The sequence below is a fragment of the Mustela erminea genome, chromosome 5, assembly GCF_009829155.1.
Source record: "Mustela erminea isolate mMusErm1 chromosome 5, mMusErm1.Pri, whole genome shotgun sequence".
Taxonomy (NCBI): Eukaryota; Metazoa; Chordata; class Mammalia; order Carnivora; family Mustelidae; genus Mustela; species Mustela erminea.
This window is the reverse complement of record NC_045618.1, coordinates 99992494-100016938: the sequence shown is the minus strand read 5'-3', so window position 1 is coordinate 100016938 and position 24445 is coordinate 99992494. Positions and strand designations below refer to the sequence as shown.

General features: G+C 37.7%; 1 protein-coding gene and 1 non-coding gene across 2 annotated transcripts; both read right to left on the bottom strand.

Annotated features, from left to right (window-relative positions):
• Positions 1-8335: 8335 nt before the first annotated feature.
• Positions 8336-23533, bottom strand: TMX1 (thioredoxin related transmembrane protein 1). Its single transcript, XM_032344212.1, has 8 exons — positions 23291-23533; positions 19839-19954; positions 18062-18107; positions 15715-15843; positions 13240-13285; positions 13039-13140; positions 12859-12925; positions 8336-10103 (listed from the first exon to the last, which is right to left on the bottom strand). Exons 1-8 carry the CDS (start codon positions 23440-23442, stop codon positions 9928-9930), a joined length of 834 nt encoding a protein of 277 aa, XP_032200103.1. The 5' UTR covers positions 23443-23533; the 3' UTR covers positions 8336-9927.
• On the bottom strand, positions 19601-19733 carry LOC116592197. The gene has a single exon (XR_004286369.1). It is a non-coding gene; the product is annotated as a small nucleolar RNA SNORA70 (small nucleolar RNA).
• Positions 23534-24445: the final 912 nt, after the last annotated feature.

The following is a 24445-nucleotide window of genomic DNA, read 5'->3' as shown; positions in this document are numbered from 1 at the left end:
TCTGATATCAGCCACTCTGACTCATTCATCTGCCTCTTAGAAAATGTAATTAAGGTGAATTAGTGAAAGGAGAAAAATTGGGCCTTGTTTTGAAAATTGAAACCTTAGCCACTCACAGCGGATCCTAGACTGCTTTCTTTTCTCTGATAAACTCTTTATTTCACTTTGCAAGTGGCCTAGAAATAGGGAGACATCTTACATGCTACATGTTCTGAGAAAAAAGCACAAGAGCTAGACAAAGCCGCTAAGCCTATAAAGTTCCCACCACGGCAATCCTCATCCAAGAGATTCAGGAAATTGAACTGAGTAGGAGCCCATTAGATATAATATTGGTGTCTTGAGAGGAAGCATGTGCTGTTTTAGGGGTAAATGGTATGATTATATCCCTGCAGACCACTCTGGCATCTTTAAAACTTCTAAAGAGATCTGACTAACAAAGAAATCACAAAATTAGGTAATTTGCCTAATAATCTCATGTCTGGTACTGCAGACATTTCATCATGATGGAAATGAGAACTGTTCTTCCATCTTAATTTGGGCACTCTTGGCTCAGGTTTAAAAGGTACTCGACAAACTTTGATCATAGCCCTTCTCCTAGAAGCTCTCCGTTATGAGGGGCTCAGATGGGTGATGGCAAATTTGTCTTAATTTTTTTAAAGAATTATTTACTTATTTATTTGAAAGAGTGATGGCAAGAGAAAGAACACAAGCGGGGGAGTGGGGGAGGGAGAAGCAGGCTTCCGCTGAGCAGAGAACCCCATGAGGGGCTTGATCCCAGGACCCTAGGATCATGACCTGAGCCAAAGGTAGATGCTTAATGACTGAGCCACCCAGGTGCTCCTGCAAGTTTTAAATGCTGCCATGCAACTGGTGTCCCACCATATAATTAAACAAATGATCTATGAAAAGAAAAATTTTTTAAAAAAAGTAACTTTATGGATGTTGAAACAACCATCTAGGAAACGTGATACATGATCACGATGCCACAAACATCAGTGAAGATCTATAGTAAAGATTGTGGGACCACAGCCCATTATGAATCTCTCAGCTCAAACCAAAGAATGGCTGTAAGAGGGTGATACTGAGAACTGAAACTACTTGCAATCACATAGCTGTCAACATTAACAACTTTACTATTCTACTGTCTTCATCCACATGGCATTAATATTCTAGGTAACTACCCCAGAAAGCTCAAGTTGCAAAAGACTTTATTGTTCATTTCAAGAACTTCCTCAAAGTCAATTATCTGACCACTAGACTATACAACTTCGCCTAAGCAAAGTATACACTCTCTTCTCAGAACAGGTAGCACTGAATGACTATTTACTTTTCAAGATTTACTTTAAAATTCTAGTCCTAAATTTGTCCAGTATAAAGAAGACCTCTAGTCAAGACACCCACCTTAAACCAGACCCCAAAAGACTTCAAATAATCTGCCTTTGTTCTCCCTCTCTCCAGAACACCGTATACTAAGACTCTGTCAATGAAGTGATTGTCATAACCATGGTAAAGAATAAATTCAGCTTTGCTTAATCAATAAGATTATTCTGGTATATTTTCAGGAAGCCAGCATTCAACTGAGTAGGAAGCGTAAATTATGAGGTACCATTAAGGAAGCCTCCTATAAGGTGAGGGTAGCATGGTACAGAAGTTCCTACATTAACACTTCCCCAAAGTGTACTTTAAGGGAAACTACCACTTTGAGATGTTTAAAGAATGTTAATTTAAAAAGAGGTTCTATGTTCAAATAAAGGGAAGCATCAGGTTAAACAAAGGTAACCTGGTCTTACTGGCACAGGGATTTTAGACTGAACTAAGAACATCCAGAAGGAGCAGCATATACAAGCTTTCCCTAACTCATTCTACCATGAGACTCTTCTTCATGACATCTTGTGGGACTAGTGAGCTTAAGATAATCTGAGAAACACCGAACTCTACCGAAGTGCATGCCCAGGTTCAAGTCTTAAATCCACCCCCTTAATGGTTGTGTAACCAAAGGTCTTTTGGCCTGAGTTTCAATTTCCTTAACAGTAACATAATAATAGTTGCTCTGTCCAGTCATTAAGGATGTTGTGAGTCAAATGAGACAAAGCTTGTGGAAGCCCTTTGTAAACTGTACAGCAGTACATTCGAGTAGAGTGTGTTTTTCTTAAAGATTGTATTTATTTATTTGAGAGAGAGAGAGCACAAGAGAACATGAGCAGGGGAAAGTCAGAGGGAGAGGGACAAACAGACTCCCCCAGGGACACAGGGCTCATCCCAGGACTCTGGGATCCTGCCCTGAGCTGAAGGCAGAGGGTCAACAGACTAAGGCACCCAGGTGCCCCATGAGTAAAGTATTCTTAACAATACCTCACAGGAGGGGTGGCTGAGTGCCTCAGTTGGTTAAGCCTCTGCCTTCGGCTCAGGTCATGATCTCAGGGTCCTGGGATTGAGCCCCACATTGGGCTCTCTGCTGAGCGGAGAGCCTGCTTCCCTTCCTCTCTCTCTGCCTGCCTCTCTGCCTACTTGTAGTCTCTATCAAATAAATAAAATCTTCAAAAAAAAAAAAACAACAACAACAATACCTCACAGGAGAGATAAAGTAAATCCGTGGGGATCATGGGGCAGAATATTATTAGAGAAATAAAATGGAAAATATTCTAATAAAAACCATTTTGTGTGAAGTCAGAGCTTTCTTTGTCTACCTCAAGATCAGTGGTAAACAGCTAAGAAATATACTAAGCAACATTTGTTGAGCTTTGTAGTGCCAGAACATGAAAGTGACTGATACGAACCTAACTTGGGTACTTCTCCTTGCTACTGTATGTAATAAGGATGCTTCAGCCAGAAAAAAATAATAAGGCTATATAGACCCTCACTGTACCCAACTGTTACTTTCTATTCCTTATCACCGGTATCAGATTTAAACTGATCTCCCTATATGAACAGGTGGAAATGTTACTGATGAAGCAAAAATTCAATTGTTCTCCTTGATGAGTTCAGCATAACACAGAGACACAGAAAAATGAGGTTACTACAGGCTTCCGTTGCACAGTAATACAAACTGTGACCTGCTAGATCTCCTATAAGCCAACAGCCCTGCTTGATCAGACTTGGGTTCTATTTAACATTGTGAACAGAGCATTTAAGCCTTCAGTTGCGTAATATGGCATGGCTTCCAGTAACTCCACTCAGAGAAAAATTTATGAAGAAATAAGAAATTGGTTGTGAGGAGACTGGAATTCTTATTCTTTGTCCTTCAAGAGCTGACTAGGGAAGAAACTTCAGGTGGTTCCCAGACTTCAAAATGTTATGGTCTGCTAAAATTCTCTAAACTTAAGATACTCACAAGAGACTGTCAATTCTTAACTTTACCAAGGTAAGATCATTTTTTAAAAATCTGGCATTTTTAATTTTAAAAACATTAAGGAGGATACATTCCAGAATAAAAAATAGCCCATTAATCAAAAACTCATCAGTGTCTTATCTTTGTATACTATAATTTCCCTGTAAGCTCATATCCAAGGGTGAGGATACGCAACACGTCATTTTGCACAATCTGCACATCCTCAGAACAAAAATCAGCCTGAAAGCTCGAGCCATTTAACAACTTGGACTCATACATAAACACCAAACATAACTAATAATTTTTACATGTAGCATATAACTCAAAGTTAGCAAGCAGTGTGACTCTTCCAATAATAAGGTATCAAAGCATACACTGACAAGGAGCTCAGACATTAAAAAAAAAAAAAAAAAAAGTAACTGCATTCTCGACAGGTTTGCAAAATCAACACTTCAAACTACAGTGCAAATTACAGTCTATTAAGCGTAGGGTTATTCAGCTGGAATCCCCATTCATAAACATCAGATTAAGAAACATTCCCTATCAAGCCGTTTGCATGTGCTAAGTTATGACTGGCATTTTCACATACATTCTCATTTAATCTTGACAACAAACAATAAACTTAGAAGAGAGAAACGCTCCAGAAGACATAAACAAACTTCACCCTTTATTACCTCGTCCTTTATTTGCTCCACCTCAAATGGGACAGAATGGCAAAATAATTCCTTCTTACCATCTTCAAATTCATATTCTCATTCTCAGTAGAAAACTTAAGTCGCTGTCAAATATAAGCTTTACTCACTAAACACAAAATCCAAATAAAAGAGGATTTTACAAGCCTAACACGGCTATTTCAGGCTCAAAACCTGAGTGAATGCTACATAGCTAGCTATGCTTACACTCAACATACAATTTTTAGCTTTTTAGCTTCCAGGATTTCCTCTCTAATGCTTATAGATCCTAACATTAACGTAATAAAAATGTGAGCAAAATTTAAAAAAAAAAAAAAAGCTCCCCCGAAAGAAAACTATACTCTCTTAACTTTTCATTACCAAGCCTGTTTGGAGTACATCTGATTTACCCCATTAATTAGTTTCAACCACATATATAAAGATAACTCTTCTTCCTGACCTTGGAATGTCACGGGAAGAAAAATAAACCACAGAGCTTGAGGTGAGCAATCTGAAAATAACATGGAATTGAGCTGAGTTAAGCCAAATCAAGACGCCATTGCTCACAAAGTCCAGAAAGGTGACATGCTGGTAACTTTAGTTATAAGTAACTGAAAAGCCTTATTCAACATGGTTAGGTAATAAGGAAAATGACCTCTAATAACAAGATGTCTGGAGGTAGGATGTGCTCTCGCTTTGCTTTTCTGATCCTCTTGGCTATGCCCCATTTGTTCATTTCATCCTCGGGCTGTGAGGTGGTCACAAAATTCTAAGAAAATAGCCAACTCCAAAAGAAAAAGACATCTCCTTTGAGTCCTCATTTTTAAGCAGAAACCTTATAAAAAGCCCCCACCTCCTCACTGGCTCAAGCTGGACCATTGATGATGTCAGTCACTGGTTTGGATCATCAAGTCTTAATAATCCAAACTCAACCCTAGTAGGTGAGGAGGGAGTCAGCTTTTCTTGAAGAATATGGCTGCAGAGAAGATGGAGAATGGAAAATCTTAGTTCTGCTGTGAAAGATGTAAATGTCAAGAGAGTAGACTAGACATCAGTGCTTACAATGATAGTGAAGGCAGACTAAATAGCCTTTTGCTTTTCCTGCTCCCCCATCTAGGTAGACTGAGGACCCAAGCTGGTGCCTAGTGACACCCAGTTTACTGTCAACATGAACAGTTTGACTATTCAACTGTATTCATTCCTGTGGCATTAATATTCTAGGAAACCTGCCTAGGAAGCTAAAGTTGCAAATAACTTCACTGTTCATTTCAAAAACTTCCTCAAAGTAATTTATCCAACAACTAGACTACTTGACTTACACTCATTTCACAAAAATGAACCATCAGTGTAGAGAGGTTGTAGTCACATTCCTAGACAGGGACAGAGACAAGACTTATATCCAAGGTCTCCTGATTTCTGCCAAGTCTCTGCCCAAGAGTATGCTTTGTCTCACACTAAAGTATTTTCAGGGCTCAAGGTGATGACAATCAGGTTTTAGAGACAACTTATGAATGCCTTGACTATCTTGTGAAAGGCAGAGAACTCCAGAAATCACTTAACTCATACATTGAGATCAAGGGATGTGTTGTGATTTGCTCTATCACTCAGTTAATTGATATAATAAATGTGAGAAGAAATATCACAAGATATAATCTGATTTAACTGCCAGGGAAGGGTGAAAACCTACATTTTAGTTTAGTTTTTAAAGAAAAAATATTGTGGGCCAAAAGGACTTAAGGGATTTGAGCTGACTTTAAACCAACAGAGGGAATGTGAGACATCTTCATGGAACAACAGAGGATTTGTTAAAATAATTTCAGGAATTAGTTAGGTTGGGGGGAGGGTGAGATAAAGTTGATTTCATTTAAAATTTCCAACCAAGTATATAGTATGTATGCTTCTGTGGAAGCAGAAGCATCTTCAGTTCAGAGACATTTTCTTCAGAGTGCTCAGGTGGCAATAAGCTGAATTTTCCTAAGTATTGGGCTTGGTATCCGCAATCTACTAGTAACCTTATTTCTGTGACATACTGTATTAAAAACACGGAACCTAGGAAAGTTTTCCAAAAATACTTAATTACTTAAATTATTCTTCAAAATTAAGTATATTTTCACTCAGTTTAAAACTGACCTTAATTATATTTGGATTTGAAAGAAATTCCAGAGAATCAAACCTCTATTTGGTCAACTGACTTCTTTTTTTCATTTTTCATATTTTCATTTTCAGGGATACAACCAGTCTTTTGAGTTGTCAAAACACAACCAAAATAGGTGTAAAAATAATGTCACAGCCAGCCAGGTGGGTAGAAAGGAGAAACAGCTGATTTCACTAATGGCCACAATACTGACATTACCACCATTTGTAATTAATGAGTCAAAAGAAATCATCATTAAAAGAAAGGATATATTTTAGATCTGTTCAAGTGTATAACTTGACCTTACTACTTGTGTAATATCAAAGTTCCAATTTAAATTTATCATTGTTCTATTTTTAATGGTTTTAAAACAAATGCAAAAGTTGCTTTACACACAATACAAATCTAAATCTGCAAGATACTTAAAATTTTACTTTTACCATTATAAAATTACTTAGTAGGACCACTCAAATTCCACCCCAAATCAATCATTTTATTAATAAAAAGCCATATCAAAAGTAATTTGTTTTGTCAATCATACCTCAATAAAACTGGACAAAAATAATTTGTTGAAAGACTTCTACTTTAAACTGTTGTGATGGATCAGAATATTCTGGGTAACCCTAAAATGAGTCAAAATGTTTACTTTAATGTTAATCTCATAATGTAATAGCATCCAGAACAATGCCTTTGATGCACTAGGCTCAATAAGGACACATCCTGACAGAAAACTGCTTTCAAAGCATCATTTATAAATGAAACTGGGCCATTTTCTCACACCATACATAAAAATAAATTCAAAAATGGATTAATGACCTAAATTTAAGATCTAAAAACATAAAACTTCTAGAATATCAAGATAGGCAGTAATTTCTCTGACGTTGACATTAGCAACATTTTCTGTTTCCTCAAACAAGGGAAACAAAAGCATAAACTATTCGAACTACATCAAAATAAAAAGGCAACCTACTGAATAACTGAAAAGATTATCTGAAAAGGTTATCTGCAAATGATCTATCCAGTCATGGGTTAATATCCAAAATATATAAAGAATTTATACAACCTGACACCAAAAACACCAAAATGATTGGATTAAAATGGGCAGAGGACCCGACTAGACAATTTTCCAAAGACAACATCCAGATGGCCAAAAGACACATGAAAAGATGGTCAACATCACTCACCCTCAGGGAAATGCAAATCAAAACCACAATGAGGTATCACCTTCCACCTGTCAGGATGGCTAGATTCAAAGAGAGAAGGGACAGCAAATGTTGGCAAGAATGTGAAGGAAAAAGAATCCTAGGGGTCCTTGGGTGGCTCAGTGGGTTAAAGCCTCTGCCTTTGGCTCAGGTCATGATCCCAGGGTCCTGGGATCGAGTCCCGTATTGGGCTCTCTGCTCAGCAGGGAGCCTGCTTCCTCCTCTCTCTCTGCCTGCTTCTCTGCCTACTTGTGATCTCTGTCTGTTAAATAAATAAATAAAATCTTAAAAAAAAAAAAAAAAAACCCTGGTGAATGGAAGCTACTATGAGATACACAGGACTCTTCATTACAACTCTTCTCATTCCTGCTCATTAAGTATCTAGGCAGTATGTGCTAGAACTGAATTCTCCATCGGAGTGATCAGATTTTCCACTTCCGTGGTAGCACTGAATAATTACTGGGAGTGGGGAGCAGAGTTCTCCAGAATGCTCATACTGCATCTTAATCTCTCCTAAGCTGCCATATAGAGCACCGTTAACCCAGTAATGGAAACAAAAGGGATCTGGTAAAGGTAAAATGATCCCGTATAGTTTCTGCGTGTTGCTGGTGTGACCGAAAATTGATTATTCAGATGTCTAAAGTGACTCAAGAGTCACTGGAGAGATGCCAGAGTCCTGATGGAATGCAAGATTATGTTTTCTGAAATATCATGTCTCTGCCTATTTAGGCTGCTTTTAATTTTCTACATATATCGTATTTTCTAACCACTTAGAAACTTAAAATCTATGCCGCGTGTACTAGAACACTAGAAAACAACATGCCTGATTAAAGAGTACTGTTTTTCTCTGTCATCTCAAGAAAAAGAAAAAGATGTGTAAGACTCTAGCCTTTTGACTGTACAGATCAAGAACACATACAGTGACACAACTATTCATTGGAACATCAATAAACACAAAGTAATTAAAATTTTCTATCCAGAAATCACACTTATCTCCAGCTTTAATGAAGTGCTTAGAAAAGTTTATTTTGTGCTTAGACTATTTTTCTAAAGCAACACAAAATTATTATACATCCAAACTCTGCAATGGTAGAATATTTAATATTCTAAAGGCAAGGCCTTTCAAGAAAACTGCTGTACATTATGATACTGTGTAAGTCTAATGAATTCACACAGAAGCAGAATCTAGACAAAAGAGGACATTACAGAAACTATTACATAATGGACAAGTGATTCACTCTGAGTTATGGTTTTCTCCCTTCTTGTAAATAATACAGTTCTTACTGCCACCCAGCACCCCTCCCCAATTTTGCTTTAAGGTAAAAATTCTGTGTTCTAACTCTCTATGGAGTAAAACCATACTAAATGTCCCATACTGCTGATGCCCAATTGTGAAATACAACACAATAAAAAGTACAGCAGAACACAGATTCTGTGTGTCCAAAATGTAAGAATGCTATGATTTTTTAAACAGCAAGAATATACAGACTTTGTAAAATTAAGAACTTTGTGAGGATGACTATACATTGAAAACATACACTAAACAATACTTTTTCCTGAGTAGAATGCTAACTTTATATCAAACTAATTTTCTATGAATTTTCAAAATGTAAAATATCAAGGCTTTTCCACAACATCAGATAAAAATCAGGAATGTTCACCTTCATATCCAAAAAAAAAAAAAAAAGTTCAAGTAGAAGTTCAACAGAATGATATAAAATCTGAAATGAATGGCCAAAATTTTAAATGATCGGTAGACAGCTCTTCAATTTTAAGGATCCCTCAGCCCACTTCGGGTTAAAACAACAAAAAAGGGTTATTTATTAAGAATGAAAAATATTTCCAGAAAATTATCCAATTTGGAAAATGAAAAATGTAATCCATGGTTAAGAAAAATACAAATTGTACACTGAACAGGGGGGGAACAAAAACGATAACCAATCTTTACAGGAATCAAGACAACACCATCGACTTATATAAAAACTTCCTAAATCAGTAGCATATCCTGTATTATCACATGTAAAAAACTGTAATTAAGCAAGGTAGTTTTTATTAGTTGCATAATCTAAAAATATGATGAAATTTTGGGCTCTATCTCTAAAACCACCAGAGTTGTCACTGAAATACACATTTCTTGAGACAATGGGCAAAGTTCCCATTTATGGGAAATATGTTCTTTTTTTCACACAGTGAAACTGAGAAAAATTATACCAAATGAGAAATCTTTTTCTCCAAAGTAATCTCCTTAACTACCTCAATAATGCAGTGTTCGGGAAATGTAATTTTTCAACTCAGAAAACTTGAAACAGATTATTAAACAAACATACTGAAATCTTATTGCTTGGCACCACGTTTTTCAAAAAATTAAAGAATTGTTTAAACCATCACTGCCATTCTTAAATCCTATTTCAAACATTTTTATGCATTTTTACATAGTGCTACTTTTATTTTCTGAAGGTAGTCTGTTCAATCTAATGACAATCTAGACTGAACCCTGCAATGTACAAGCATGTCACAGTTTACTTCAAACCAAAAGAAATGTTCAATCTTCTCTTTTTGCCAAAATAATATTATGGTATTAATAAAAACCAACTAGGATTTATCTGTGGCCAATGAAGGACCCAAAGAGCGTTGTCTTATGGCATTCTGTGCAAAGTCTTTGTTTGTTCCTTCTTTACTTCCTGCTTCCTCTTCTGAAACATCATCTTCATCATCCTCTTGTTCCTCCTCCACTTTTTGCAAAGGTTGAGATTCTGGTAATAATTTTTCTTAAAAATAAAGACCAGAGGGAATTAAGAGGTACAAACTTCCAGTTATAAAATAAGTAAGTTACTGAGATGAAAAGTACAACATAAGGAATACAGTCAGTAATAACGTAACAACATTCACGGTGAGCATTTAAAAAAAAAAAGATCAAGACCAGAAATGTTTTTTGTTGTTGTTGTTGCTGTAACAGATTTGCATTAGAGTAAAATGAAGACACAATTCATATGCCCACAAACTGCTTTGCCACTTATTTATCAACCATAAGTTTAGATTTCCAAAAGGAAAAGTCATCTTTAAGAGTGACACCATAAAAACAAAAAGTGGTTAGGAAGATCCATTTTACTTACCAAATGCATTACAATTACCTGCCTGTTTATGAACCAAACTGAAATTAATAAATCAAAATTAATGCTATGAATGTGGATGCTGTAAGAACATGCACTGCATCCACTAGAACCAACTTAATTTGCTATTAAATCTTCCAGTGAACAAGTACACTGAAACAAACTCCAACACTATCCTTGTTTCAGTTCCCAGGCGAACAAGAATGAGACATTTACAATTGAAGGTTATATTCCCATCCAGGTTTTTTCCAGGGAGTTTCAGAAATATTCTTCCTTACATACATAATTTCATTAAAATATAATTACAAATAAAATGTACAAATCTTAAGAGTACAGCACAATGAATTTTTAACTCTGTCCACACACACATACCCTTTCCATTTTTTTAACAGGCCTATTGATAGTTAGCTTAAACTTAGAACATACCAGGTTACTAAGAGATACAGAACTGGGCCAAGGAGCTTCAGCCTGTTCAATGATCCTAGACTGCCCCTAATCTTAGGCAATCTAGAAGAGAGTAGGGAGACGCGAGGGTGCAAGGCAGAAGAAAACACCAAAGTGATTACCACATGGTGAACAATCTGTTGTTTGGGCTGGCACCCCTCTTTCTGTTGGGTTAAGAGCCCCTTCCCTGTACCACAGAGCATGTAGTTGTGGTAAGCACCTGTTACAGTTCACAGTAGTGGTTCTCCACCAGGGATGATTTTGCCCCACTCCCGCCCCCACCCTACACCCCTGGCCAAAAGAACATTTAGCAATGTATGGAGATATTTTTGGTTGTCGCAACTAAGAGGAGTGGTGCTATTTCCAACCAGCGGGATGCTGCCGAACATCCAACAATGTACAAAAGACGGTCTGTCACAAGAATTAACCAGCCCAAATGTGAGACGTGTCCAGGTTGAGAAACCCTGATTTACAGTGATTGTTCCAAACAAGTGAGCTCTTTACACTAGTGGAGTACACCACAATTTTTTAAAGATAGGCGGGTATAGTGGAAAAGTGTATCTCCTCCTTACTCTGGATTGTGAGCTTAATCATTTTACACGAAGGACTAAAAAGAGCCAAAAATGGAACAAGCTAAGGCATAGAAAACAAAGCAATTCAGAAACACAACATCTTAACATTTAAGCCCTAGGATCCAGCCATCTCTGCCCTCAGACTTCCTTGCTCCCTGAGGCAATAAAGTTCTATTTTGCTTAAAGCTGGACTGGGTTGGGTCTTTCCCTAGCAACTCAAAATCTAAGCTAAATACATCCTAGAAAACAACTTAAATCATGTGGCCTGCTATAGAAGGGGCGGTATCACACTGAACTGTGGTATCTATCAGTCGTGCCACAGATAACTTAAGAGACAAATTTGTTAAGGTTTTTCAAGTGATATAAATATTAAATGTACATTCACCAACTTTTAAATTGTCTTTTACAAAGTAATCTGTGCTTGCATTTCTTTCCCTAGAGGTCACTGGCTCTTGCTGGATAAAATGATTCCTTCCCCTGTATATGTCCTTTTCGGTATTGACGTAATGATCGAAGAAATGAAAAGATAATCTGTAAGTTATCAGCAATCTCCACTGACTTCATTTCACGAGTCCTGACCTCAATAAATCCTAAATCATGAAAGGCAGCACAATGAAAATATCATGCCAACAGTCTAATTTAGGCCCTAATCTCCACTCTGTCACTTCTGTGTGACCCTGGAAAAATATTTCATCTCTCTGAGCCTTACTTTCCTCAACCACAAAAAGGAAAGAGCATCATTTATGAAATCCAGAGTTACAGGAAAGTGAAAGGGATTGCGCAATGTGAAAGTTCTTTATAAACAGCAAAGAGGGGGGCTTCTATAACACTGTAATTTTCAAGATTAAATGCAGGTTTGAGAGGCTATTATACTAAGACAGACATCAGTGAATACTTCTAATTATATAAACTCATCTTGTAGTACCGTGTCAATGCCACTCCTAAATCAGCTACGGGAATTACTTTTCCCAATATCCTACCGTAAAAACAGACTTGGCTAACATACAAAGAAAAATCTTCAAATGTGGTCATTATAATAATGAATGACTTCAAGAGCAGAATATATTCAACTTCTTCTGATTCAAGTATACTCAAATGGATCCAGGAATATGATGGCTCAAATAAAATGACATCAGATCAATGTCATTAAATATCTACAAGTTATATGCAATGTTAAAATTTTCTACATCATAAAAGCCAAGAAAATAACTGTTTCAAAATCCACCAGGCTGTCATTCTTACATGAAATAAATATTTCCCTGCCCCTTCCAATATAACCTATCATTCCACATTTAGAACACTAAGCTAGAAGGGCAACCGGTTAGAGCTGTGATTGTATTCACAGAAATGAACAGGATTACAGTGAATAAAAAATAAACACTAAAAAACATACTTACTGGAAGGGTATGGCTGTGGTCTGCGCCTTTTTGAAGGAAAAAGGCAATCTGCCACAAATATCATACACTAAAAAAACAAACAGAAGACATCTCAATGTATGTGACAGAGCTAGTGTAACTATATTAAATTATCAGATGTAAAGGATTTTTTCCTAGTACTCTGAAAAACTAAATACTTACAAGTCCTAGTAGCAGTCCTGAAAGCAGAGTTGCTAAAGCAAAAACTGCATATGATCCCCAAACTGGTAATCCAAGGTCTTCAATAAAATAGTTATGGCAAGTCTAAAATGAAAATTAAAAAATAAACTAAAAACCTGGTTGTTTAAAATAAAGGGGTGGTGTCAAAAATGTTAAGAATAGAAATAAAACTTTAGCCCATACCCGGATCCACATAGAGAGCTGAAAGAGTGCAGACATACTGCTCATCCTGAAAGAAAGAAGAGAGCCCTGAGAAACCGAGTAAATCGCACAGCTTTGAAGCAGAACGTGTGTGTATCTATACCTTCCCTTCTGGGTAAATTTCTATAATTTCTCTGACACGATAGATTTTATTGCTAGTGTTAATCAAGATTAATGATACATCACTGATTTCAAGACTGTATTAAAAAGTCTCATTAATGAAAATTAACAGTTCTTGAATTGTTGTCACTATGTGATGTCCTCATAAATAAAACACTTGGTAACTTTTTTGCTTTTCCCTATTGCTTTGCCGTTAGACTTTCACCTGATGATTTCTCCAATATACTCTGAATAACAGCTTACAAGCTCTATGGAGCCAGTTAGAGTCAAGTGTACTGTAAGCCAATGGCAACTCTTATTGATCCTTAAAATTCTTCAAAAAATGACCAGAAGAGGGATTCTGAAGGAAGAACTGGGAGCACTTGCGGAACTGATCCTTGAATTAACCCCCTTTTGTATTACAATTAAATAAAACTTATAATACATTAGTTTGATATAGCTTAATGATATACAAAGAAATTACACAGGAAATAAATACTAATAATATAAATAAAAATAATTATTATTTTCACATAAACCCAAGTAGTTTAGATGGGCAGTTAGAAACGTATGCTCGAGAACTAAAAGGGTTTGTGGGGTCCCAACTGTTTCCCCTCTGGTGCAGGTGTTGCTACCAACACATAAACTAATTCACACCTAAGCGAAAGTTCCTGTACGCAGGATCACCTAACCCATTGCCCATCATTGGGGGGGGGGGGGGTGACCATAGTAACACTTGAAAATACCTTTTATTTGGTCCACCAAGACAAAAGACATGGACTGCTGAATCCCTGAGGATTCAACAAAGACTTACAAGCAACCCCTTCTTCTACTGGAGAAGGGAGGAATCATTTATGAGATTTCAAATTAACAAAGTCAGTTGCATTTCGTTCAACATAAAAAGGTGATTCAATCATATTCCTTCTGTTGTTTAAATTGCAAAATGGGAAGAGGAACAAGGAACTGAAACAAAGCACTACGTAGCCTCACTACAGTCAGCACTAATTAGGCTCTATCAGGAATATTAGGTGCCTTAACTGGGTTGGCATGGTGGTTCAGTAGGCGGAATTCAGACAAATACAGGACAATTCAATTCAGATTCTCACAGGAAGAAAGATGTAAGGGAAAGGTGCTAAAGACAAAATTCTATTTCAATATACTGTTTATAGATCATCTTTCCTCCACTCCCAGAATCCACAGCATTTTTCTCTCTTAGACCATTATGTAACAACCCCCCCCCCCCAATCCTCCAAGAGCAAGTGTGGTAAGAAGATAGGAAGAGATAGCTTAATCACATCAGCATGAGTCCATGAGGACCTCAGCAAAACTCAGTTATTTCTAGATGTCTCTCAAAAACCTGTGAGGCCTTACACCCCAACAGGTAACAGGAAATATGCTAGCCGTCTCCAATTCTTACTACTCCATATATCTAGCTATATATATTAAGCCCAGTGGTTACTCAGGCCATTAGGATCACTGTTCATCCATACATTCATTCAATAAAAAATTATCAGATGGGTAGAATAATTCAATCACATTAAGAACTGAAATCTAGGGGCACCTGGGTGGCTCAGTGGGTTAAAGCCTCTAACTTCAGCTCAGGTCATGGTCCCACGGTCCTGGGATCGAGCCCCGCATTGGGCTCCCAGCTCAGCAGGGAGCCTGCTTCCTCCTCTTTCTCTCTGCCTGCCTCTGTGCCTACTTGTAATCTGTCTGTCAAACAAATAAAATTAAAAAAAAAAAAAAAAAAAAAAAAGAACTGAAATCTAAAGGTAGCAAGAGGAGGTATATGTTTAAAACTTCTTATTTCAGTATTAAGCTCAAATGATAACTTTACCCATCATACTGCTCAGGACGATTGATTAGTTTTTGATGATAGAAATGACCATAATGCTCAGTTTGTTTTGTGAGATTAAGAGTCACTTATGGTTTGTGGGTTGTTGGGGGCGGGGGGGGCGGTTGGGAGAAGGGAGGTGGGGTGATGGACATTGGGGAGGGTATGTGCTTTGGTGATTGCTGTGAAGTGTGTAAACCTGGCGATTCACAGACTTGTACCCCTGGGGATAAAAATATATTATATGTTTATAAAAAATAAAAAATTAAAAAAAAAAATGACCATAATCCACAGAGCTAAAATATTCCTGAAAAGCCTTTCAATTCTAGTGAATTCCTCCTTTTAGCTTAACAAGGATCAAAGTATTTTTGTCTCAGAAGAGAAAAAAACTAAAAATATCACAGCAAATATGAATGTACCTTAAGGGTCCAAGAATTAAAACCCACTATAAATGCTTTATTTCTACAAAATGTAACTGGTCCAGTTAATTCTGAAATAAATAAAAGAAAAATCCTCATACTTACAGAACAGAACCTGGACCAAACCATGATGAAACAGGTTCAATACTCTTCCACTCTTTCTCGCTGATAAAGTTTATGAAGTCCTTCTTAGTTCTTGGGCCCTGATAGCGCCTAAATTCACCATCTTTACAACTAAAGAGGACCAGAATCACGTATTAAACAGAACCAAATAAATAAACTTTGTATTTATTTTGCTATTTTTAACCTCATTTTACAATCAATCCTTATATTCAAAATCATTAATAATGCACAAGTAACAAATTAAACTAATTGCACTCATAACATCTTAGCTCCAAATTTATTTAAACAAGGTTATAAACAATCATAAGCCTTCAGACTAGTCTTACCTTTCCAAATAATAAAACAATGAAATAATAAATCAATTATATCTCAATAAATGTGTGATGCCCTTATAAAGGAATGACTATGAAAAGTTGTTAGAACAGTGTCTGCACTTATTAATTACTAGTTACTTCTAAGTATATAGGTTAAAAAATTTAAGGCATTTTTCTGGTATTTTCAGCCCTAATAACATCATCTTAACCATGCTACTTTAAATTACTGGAGGTATCTGATCGTATTTCGCTTCCTATTTCAGTCATTCTACTCTACAGTCTACTTTGCATTCATCCTGACAGCCCCCTCCCTCCTTCCCATTCCCTGTGTATGGAGTTCTCATAGGTTCAAAAATGCTCTCTCTACTCTTACATCTTCACTATTTCCAAACTACCCTCAATAATACTGCCAGTCTAATCCTATAGAATACTTCTCTCTTTATCACATAAGTGCAAAAACTTTCAAGAGCTCCCTACTACCTATAGTAGGGTTAGAGGATCCTTCAGTCATTCAGAGTCAAAGACCACAAAAAAGCCCCCCACCCCCAAAAAAACTTTTTGTAAAGGCAATGGCATTTGAGCTGTTTTTGAAAAATAGGTAGAAGTTCAACAGGCAAAAGAACAGGCATGATAAACAATGTAAGCTAAAGAAAGGACAGGAAATTCCAGGTAAGTTCAGGGGCTGTTAAGAACTAAGAAGGAAGATGATAAAAATAATCAGCACCAGTTAATGATGTTTCTCCACATCAGGACATGTGGAGAAAAGGACTGAGTGAAAAGGGACAGTAATACTTATGGTGACATGAATAGACACAAAGGGAGTAGGGAAGAATACAAAGGTAGAGGGAAACAGGCATTAACATGAAAATAAAAAAGATAACCAAAAAAAAGGAGCTATAAACACACAAAGAATTGCCAGCTTGCTTTCATATTTGAAATAAGAAGTACCTCCTGGCATTCAACTCACCAGCTAGATGAACTTTAAGGTATCAGACAGGTATAGGCATACCTTGGTGGTATCACAGTCCCACCCAAGTAAAACAATTATCACAATAAAGCAAGTCACAAGACTTTTCGGTTGCCGAGTACATGTAAATATTTACTATATTATAGTCTATTAAGAATGCAATAGCATTATATCTTTAAAAAAAAAAGTATATTCCTTCATTTAAAAATATTTTATTGCTAAAAAATGTAAACCATCATCTGAGTTTTCACCAAGCTGTAATCATGGGCCACCATAAGAAACAGAGTAATGAAAAAGTTTGAAATACTGCAAGAATTACCAAAATGTGACACTGAGTGAGCAAATGCTGCTGGAAAAATGGTGGATAGACTGGCCTGATACAAGGCTGCCACAAATCTTCAATCTGTAAAAACTGCAGTATCTGGGAAGCACAATAAAATGAGGTATGCCTGCACAAATGGAGATTTCCTATCCCCAGTTTATTAGACAAATTCAAACTAAAAGATCTGATACTAGAGACTACATAATCTTGCTCATTCCAATTTAGCACTGTTATTTCACCTACTACTGTCCGAAGACTGAGCTACAGCCCTTTCTTAGCCAATTTTTGAACATACCATGTCCCTATTTATGACCATTCATGAGATTATTCAAAGGATGGAATACTTATTTCTGTACTCTTTTGAAAATTCAGGGTTGTGTTTACATCCCCATTTCTCCAGGAACCACCCTAAACCCAGTGATTTTTTTTTTTCCCTCACCAAGCTTTCTAAAGGACTTAACACAACTCTGGGCTCATAATCATTTATTACGCTATATGGTATCACACCATTTCATGTGAACACCCTCCAAAATAATTACAAAGTTCTGAGACCAGGGACAGTTTGATACCTCATCCATCCACCTAAAGATACCTAGGATAGCGCTAAGAGCAAAATGAGCCTTACTGAACATGATGCTCTTTAAACATGATCCAGGCCAGAGGCCTACTATTCTCATTATACTATGATGCATCCTTCTCCATAACGAAGAATCTTCAAATACTTACTGATAAATAGTAGGAAGAGCAGTTATGATAAATCGTCCACTCAGCCCTAAAAATGATAAAGATTAAAAATAAATACAAGAAAGAACACACAACAGATTTTATATGAGCCAACAATCACTACTTAAAAGTTGATTCTAGGTGTGCCTGGGTGGCTCAGTGGGTTAAAGCCTCTGCCTTCAGCTCAGGTCATGATCCCAGGGTCCTGGGATCGAGCCCCACATCAGGCTCTCTGCTCAGCAGGGAGCCTGCTTTCCCCTCTCTCTCTGCCTGCCTCTCTGTCTACTTGTGATCTCTGTCTGTCAAATAAATAAATAAAATCTTAAAAAAAAAAAAAGTTGATTCTGAATTATTTAAATACTAACGGGGAAAGCATATGAAATTATCCCTAAAAACAGCTGAGCTTTGTAACAATGAAAAAAAATCCCAATTACGTACTGAAAGCAACTTTAAAAAAAAATGAACACTACTGTATATTATCTCAACTAAAAGTACATAAAAGTTTGACTACTTAAGTGATCTGAATATATATTTATTAACATTTGGTCATTTATACCACTGTATGATAAGACTACTAGCGATAAGTAATGGGGAAGCACAATTTAACAGTAGTCTTAGAAACGTCTAGAATAAAATGAAATTGCATTTGAAATTCGAAAAACAAAGGCAGAGTCAAATGTTTGTTAAAAATGGAGAATATTTTGGGGCGCCTGGGTGGCTCAGTGGGTTAAAGCCTCTGCTTTCAGCTCAGGTCTTGATCTCAGGGTCCTGGGATCGAGCCCAGCATCGGGCTCTGCTCGGCAGGGAGCCTGCTTCCTCCTCTCTCTCTGCCTGCCTCTCTGCCTACTTGTGATCTCTGTCAAATAAATAAATAAAATCTTTAAAAAAAAAAAAATGGAGAATATTTTGAACCTTTTATAAGATGAGTAACAAAAAAAAAAATTAGCCATGTGTTAGGCAATAACTTAAGTAACGATTAATCTATGCCTCAGTTTTCTTATCTGTAAAATGGGGATATTACCTACCCCACAAGGTTGAATGGGATTATACAGGATAAATGCAAAACACTCGGAGCAGTATCTGTACTAGGTAAGTGCTCAATAAACTTTAGCTATTATTGCCATCTGGGGTGGGAACAGAGTCAACAATCTAGGTTTATTGTGACCAAGAACAAGTATGATGAGGCTGGCCTAAGAAAGAAGTGTCCTTAAGAACAGGCCTGCCACTTATTCAGGAGTATGTCTGACTCCACAACCATGATTAAAATATACAACCATTTATTAAAAGCATGTCCTCAAATCACAGGTATTAAATTTGAAACCCAGTTCAGAAATTCAGATCACTCGTCAGGGAACATGATCTTGGCTCTACACAGAACCTCAACTAGATTCTTATTCTGAGGCTTGGTATAGATGCAAATGATGGCTTGGCATCCAAAGTATTCTAGGACTTCTTAAAGGCATCTTACACACTAATCTGGGCCCTGGGATACAAAGCAAAGAAAGATCAGGGGCAATTAAATGGGCAAGAATGGGGAGAAGGTAATGTTTCCAAGGTCCCTTAGAGCAACACATAAAAGGAATGAGCTGCATATACAACCACAGACCTGCTTTCTACAGCCACTGCACAAGGATCCCTCCTCAGAGAGGTGGGTGAGTCAGCTTAAGTAGTACAGTTATGTTTTCAAAACCTAATGAAAGGTAGTTAAGACCAAGTGATGTGGCAAACAGGATGAACTTATGAACCCAATCTGCAAAGACTAACCACAGACCTACAGTACCTGGCTGCTCTGTGACATCCACTTTTGCAACATTGACCTCAAGATCTTCTCCCCATTCAGCAAAATTTTCCCATTCTGGTTGAAGATTCTGACAAGCAGGACACCATGGAGCGTAACTGAGGAACAGAACAGAAAAAAAGTTAAGCACTCTAATATGATCATATGGAGATAAAAATTCTAAGTGTATAGTTCATGAAGAATATTTTATACAAAAACAAGATAGCAAAGTGACTAATTTTGTGAAGATGAAAAAGTTTCAACTATGGGTATAACATTCTGGAAATCAAAATTAAATGATAACGCTAATCACAGAAAAGTAATTCTGAGAGTAAGTTCTTAAGCCACAAAAATTAGTTCCTAAATTCACATGCAAAACAGCTCTTTAAAAACTTACGAATTTCTCAGGGTCCCTGAGTGACTGAGACAGTTAAGTGTCTGCCTTCAGCTCAGGTCATAATCCCAAAGTCCTAAAATCAAGCCATGAATCAGTCTCCCTGCTCAGCAGAGGGGAGTCAGCTTCTCGCTCTGCCCCTTCCCAGACATGTGCTCTTTCTCTCAATTAAAACAAAAACAAAAACGAAAACTTTGAATTTCTCCCTAAGTATGTGGCCACCAGAAACCTCAAAATCAAATTTGGAGTTCACTGGTTTTAACAATTTGCACTACAGGAGTCACACACAGGAAAAATAGAAGTGCCCAGGGCTGAGGTGAACAAGGAAATGCATGGCCCTACTTAAGAGGGGAACCATCACTCAGCAAGACCATCAGGAAGGGAATTATAGCTAGGTAGCAGCTCTCTTTTATTTAAAAGAAGCTGAAAATCTCAATTTTTATGTAAAAATGCTACCGGGGCGCCTGGGTGGCTCTGTGGGTTAAAGCCTCTGCTTTCGGCTCAGGTCATGATCCCAGGGTCCTGGGATCGAGCCCCGCATCGGGCTGTCTGCTCCGTGGAGAGCCTGCTTCCTCTTCTCTCTCTCTCTCTGCCTGCCTCTCTGCCTACTTGTGATCTCTGTCTGTCAAATAAATAAAATCTTAAAAAAAAAAAAAAAAAAAACTTATTTAAAAATACTACCTCAAAACTTAACCCAGACACAAACACTAGGCAAGCCAAACAAAATTCCTTTGGCCAGCCCGTGGTCAGCCAGTTTCTAAGACCTCAGGTTTACAAATCTATGGGTAAGTTTATTAGCTTTTTAATTACTCCTCTGATATTCCACATCTTTCAAGGCCCTGACTTCTCTCTAGGGTTTTATTCTTCACTTTATTGTATATCATCTTCTAATTTGCCTCAGTTTTTTTTTAATGGAACCAAGAAGAATAAAGTGAGTACTTGTTGAACACAAGAGTACAGTTTCTAGATTTCATTATATTTGAACTTATTTTATGAAAAAAGAATTCCTAAAAGTAACTGGCGCTATAAAACAAGACTAGTACCATACATAAAAGTCCAAATCCTTAACAAGAGATTATATTTCATTGTAAGTATCTCTGTAAAAAAACTCATCAGGATGGATGTAATGCAAATAACAAACTTGTAATAAGAGCAGACTATCAACAGGACTAGTACTGGGCTCTGTTTTCAGGTTCCTTTTGTTCTTAGATGATTTTAAAGTCTTAACCTCAAACTCAGAAAGCTAAAGGAAAAAAGAATCAGTATATTCTAATTTCACAGAGCAGTTCTAAATTCAGATAAATTTTTTACCACTGTATAGTTTGATCAAATGAGCTAAAAAAAAAAATTCATGTATTACTTAAATGAGCTAAATTTAAAAAACCTCATGTAGGGGCGCCTGGGTGGCTCAGTGGGTTGAAGCCTCTGCCTTCGGCTTGGGTCATGGTCCCAGGGTCCTGGGATCAAGCCCCGCATCGGGCTCTCTGCTCGGCGGGGATCCTGCTTCCTCCTCTCTCTCTGCCTGCTTCTCTGCCTACTTGTGATCTCTGTCTGTCAAGTAAATAAATAAAATCTTAAAAAAAAAAAAAAACCTCATGTATTACTTGACTGTATTTTGCATATAAATTCATAATCACTATTGTTTAATATTCATGAAACTATGAATATTTTATTGACACAAGCTAAAACAAGTTATTCATGACAACAAAAACCCAATGTTGTCTCTGATTAGATTTCCTCTCTCCTGTAGCTTCAATGGTGTCTGAAAATTCATTTCACTAAGTTATAGATTATGTGCACACTACATAAACATTTTTCCCTATCTTTTCCCCCATATAAATGTTCTGTGCCTTTTCAATTTTATGACTTGATAGAGTTATTGATTTGGCCTTTTGCGCTCTCCTTTAGGAACATCCACGTCCATCCATTAACTGGCAACCCAAGCATACAGAAAAACACTCACTGAACTCTGTTAAAGAAGGGGGCTGTTCTAACAATTATTGCATACCTACTCTTGGGCTTTGAAAACAGAAAGGAAGCCAGTATTGCCATACTGGGCCAGATTAATGATGCCTCTAGGTATTTCTCTCACTTGTAGAAAGAGGAAAATAATACCCATCTTACAGACTTTGTAGAGAATTAAATAGGATAATGTACAGAAAGTGGTTAGCAGTGTTTAGTACAGTTAACACTCAGTTGCGGTGTTTGTATCAGTAATACCACCACCACCAATTTAGCAACTATAGCAAAAGCAGGCGGTTTATTTTCTACCTATGCAGAAGAGACATTATAACAGAATCCCCAGAAATATATGATTTCTTCTGAAAAGTAAGTGATGACCCGGTGGTCTTAAGAGTTTATAATCACACTCATACATTAATTTTTTAAAGCCGTATCACTTGGAGGTAAGAGTAACAATCCAGGATACTCAGTACTTTGCAAAAACACACATCCAAAGGAAAACTAAGATGCGGAGAAAGAGAAAAGAAAATGTAACAATAACCCAACTTGAATTTACTCAGCACCTAAAATAAAAATATACCCAATCTATAAAATAAAAAAGGGGTCTCAAATTCCTTTAAATTGAGTTTTAAAGGATAATTAAACAAAAAGAGAAGAGAGGTTCAGCTCAATTTCCTGTTTTGTAAAGTTTGATATAAGGTAAGTCTATTAGATTGTGAAGAATCATTCTAAAATAAGTAACTGTATAGAAACTAGTCAAACGAACCATCTCCACCCCCAAATTCATGAGCAGTTGAGTGAATTCCAAGTTGAACGCCGTCTTTTAGGCGCTAAAAACAAAACTACGGTGCACATTTTAGAAGAAACTTCATATTCCCCGGTAAGAAACGAGGAGGGGGTGGGACCAAGCTGATCCGAAGAGGAGTTAAAGGATCTGAAGAATCAGGGACGCCTGCTCCACGGCTCGGAGCGGAGTACTGGAGAACCTGGGACCCGCAGGAGGCGGTGAATACAGGTGAAGTGGGGTGTCCAGACTCGGATCTAGGACACGGGCATTCCGGCCCACCGAAGGGACCCGAGACAACGGTCCCACACTCACAATTCTATCATCCACTCTCCTTGCAGCAACTCTTTCCAATTCTCGTCCGTAATGATGCGCACGTCGCTCCGCCGCCCGTGGGTCCAAGGAGCCCCCCAAAGCAAGAGCAGCATCATTGCCACGGGAACCACGGGACTCCCGGAGGGCGTCATACTGCAGCTCTCCCACCCCACAGCAAGCGCGGCAGCCCCCACCTCCGCGCAGCCGCTCCTCACTTCCGCCCTCACGAGCTTATCTGCTCATGCGCCTGACCGCGCGGTCAGCGCGCGCGCGCGCGCGTTCCTGGGAACTCTCAATGCGCATGACGAGGTCGGGTCCTAGTGAGTTGGGTTTGTGGAAAAGCGGGAAGCGCGCCTATCCCTAGTGCGCATGACAGAAAAGCGGTCTCTTCCCACCGCCTCATGAGCCCCAGTACTTTTGGGAAGGGGAAGAGCAAGCAGGGGGCGTGGCGTAGGAAATGGGGAGGGGCTTCGGAGACGACTGGCTTCAAAACTGCTTCAGCATTTTGGCGCCAAATAATTGGTATTCATACTTACTCAAGCCGATTGGTAAGTTTACACAGTTTCCAGTTAACTGCCCTTCAGAGCTTTCATTTGCTTCTTTCGAAAACTTTTGTAGTAAAACTAATGAATGTTGGACGCTTGGGTGGCTCAGTGGGTTAAGTGGCTGCCTTTGGCTCAGATCAGGATCTCGGAGTTCTGGGATCAAGCCCCGCCCTGGGATCCCTGCACCGCGGAGAGCCTGCTTCTCCCTCTCCCTGCTGCTCTGCCTACTTGTGCTTTTTCTCTATCTCTCTAATAAATGCATAAAATCTTAAGAAAAAAAAAACTAATGAATGTTTATGTAAATCAAAGTATTGGTTTACTTCTGGGAGATTGCAGACTGGAAAGGTGCACAAGGGAAACTTAGGGGATGCTTTTCACATTCTTTAACTTGGTCTCAGCATTTGGTTACACGAGCGTGCACATAAAAAACCATCAAGTCGTACATGTTGAGATGAGTGCACTTTATGCACTTTAAGGTGTATGTTGTCCCTCAGTTTGTTTTTAAATGTAGTAGTTACAGAGATGCGACATCTGAAATTCAAAACACATAGGCTTATAATTGAGATTTTTTTTCTCTCAAGCATTTGTAATGCAAATTCAAATGAAAATG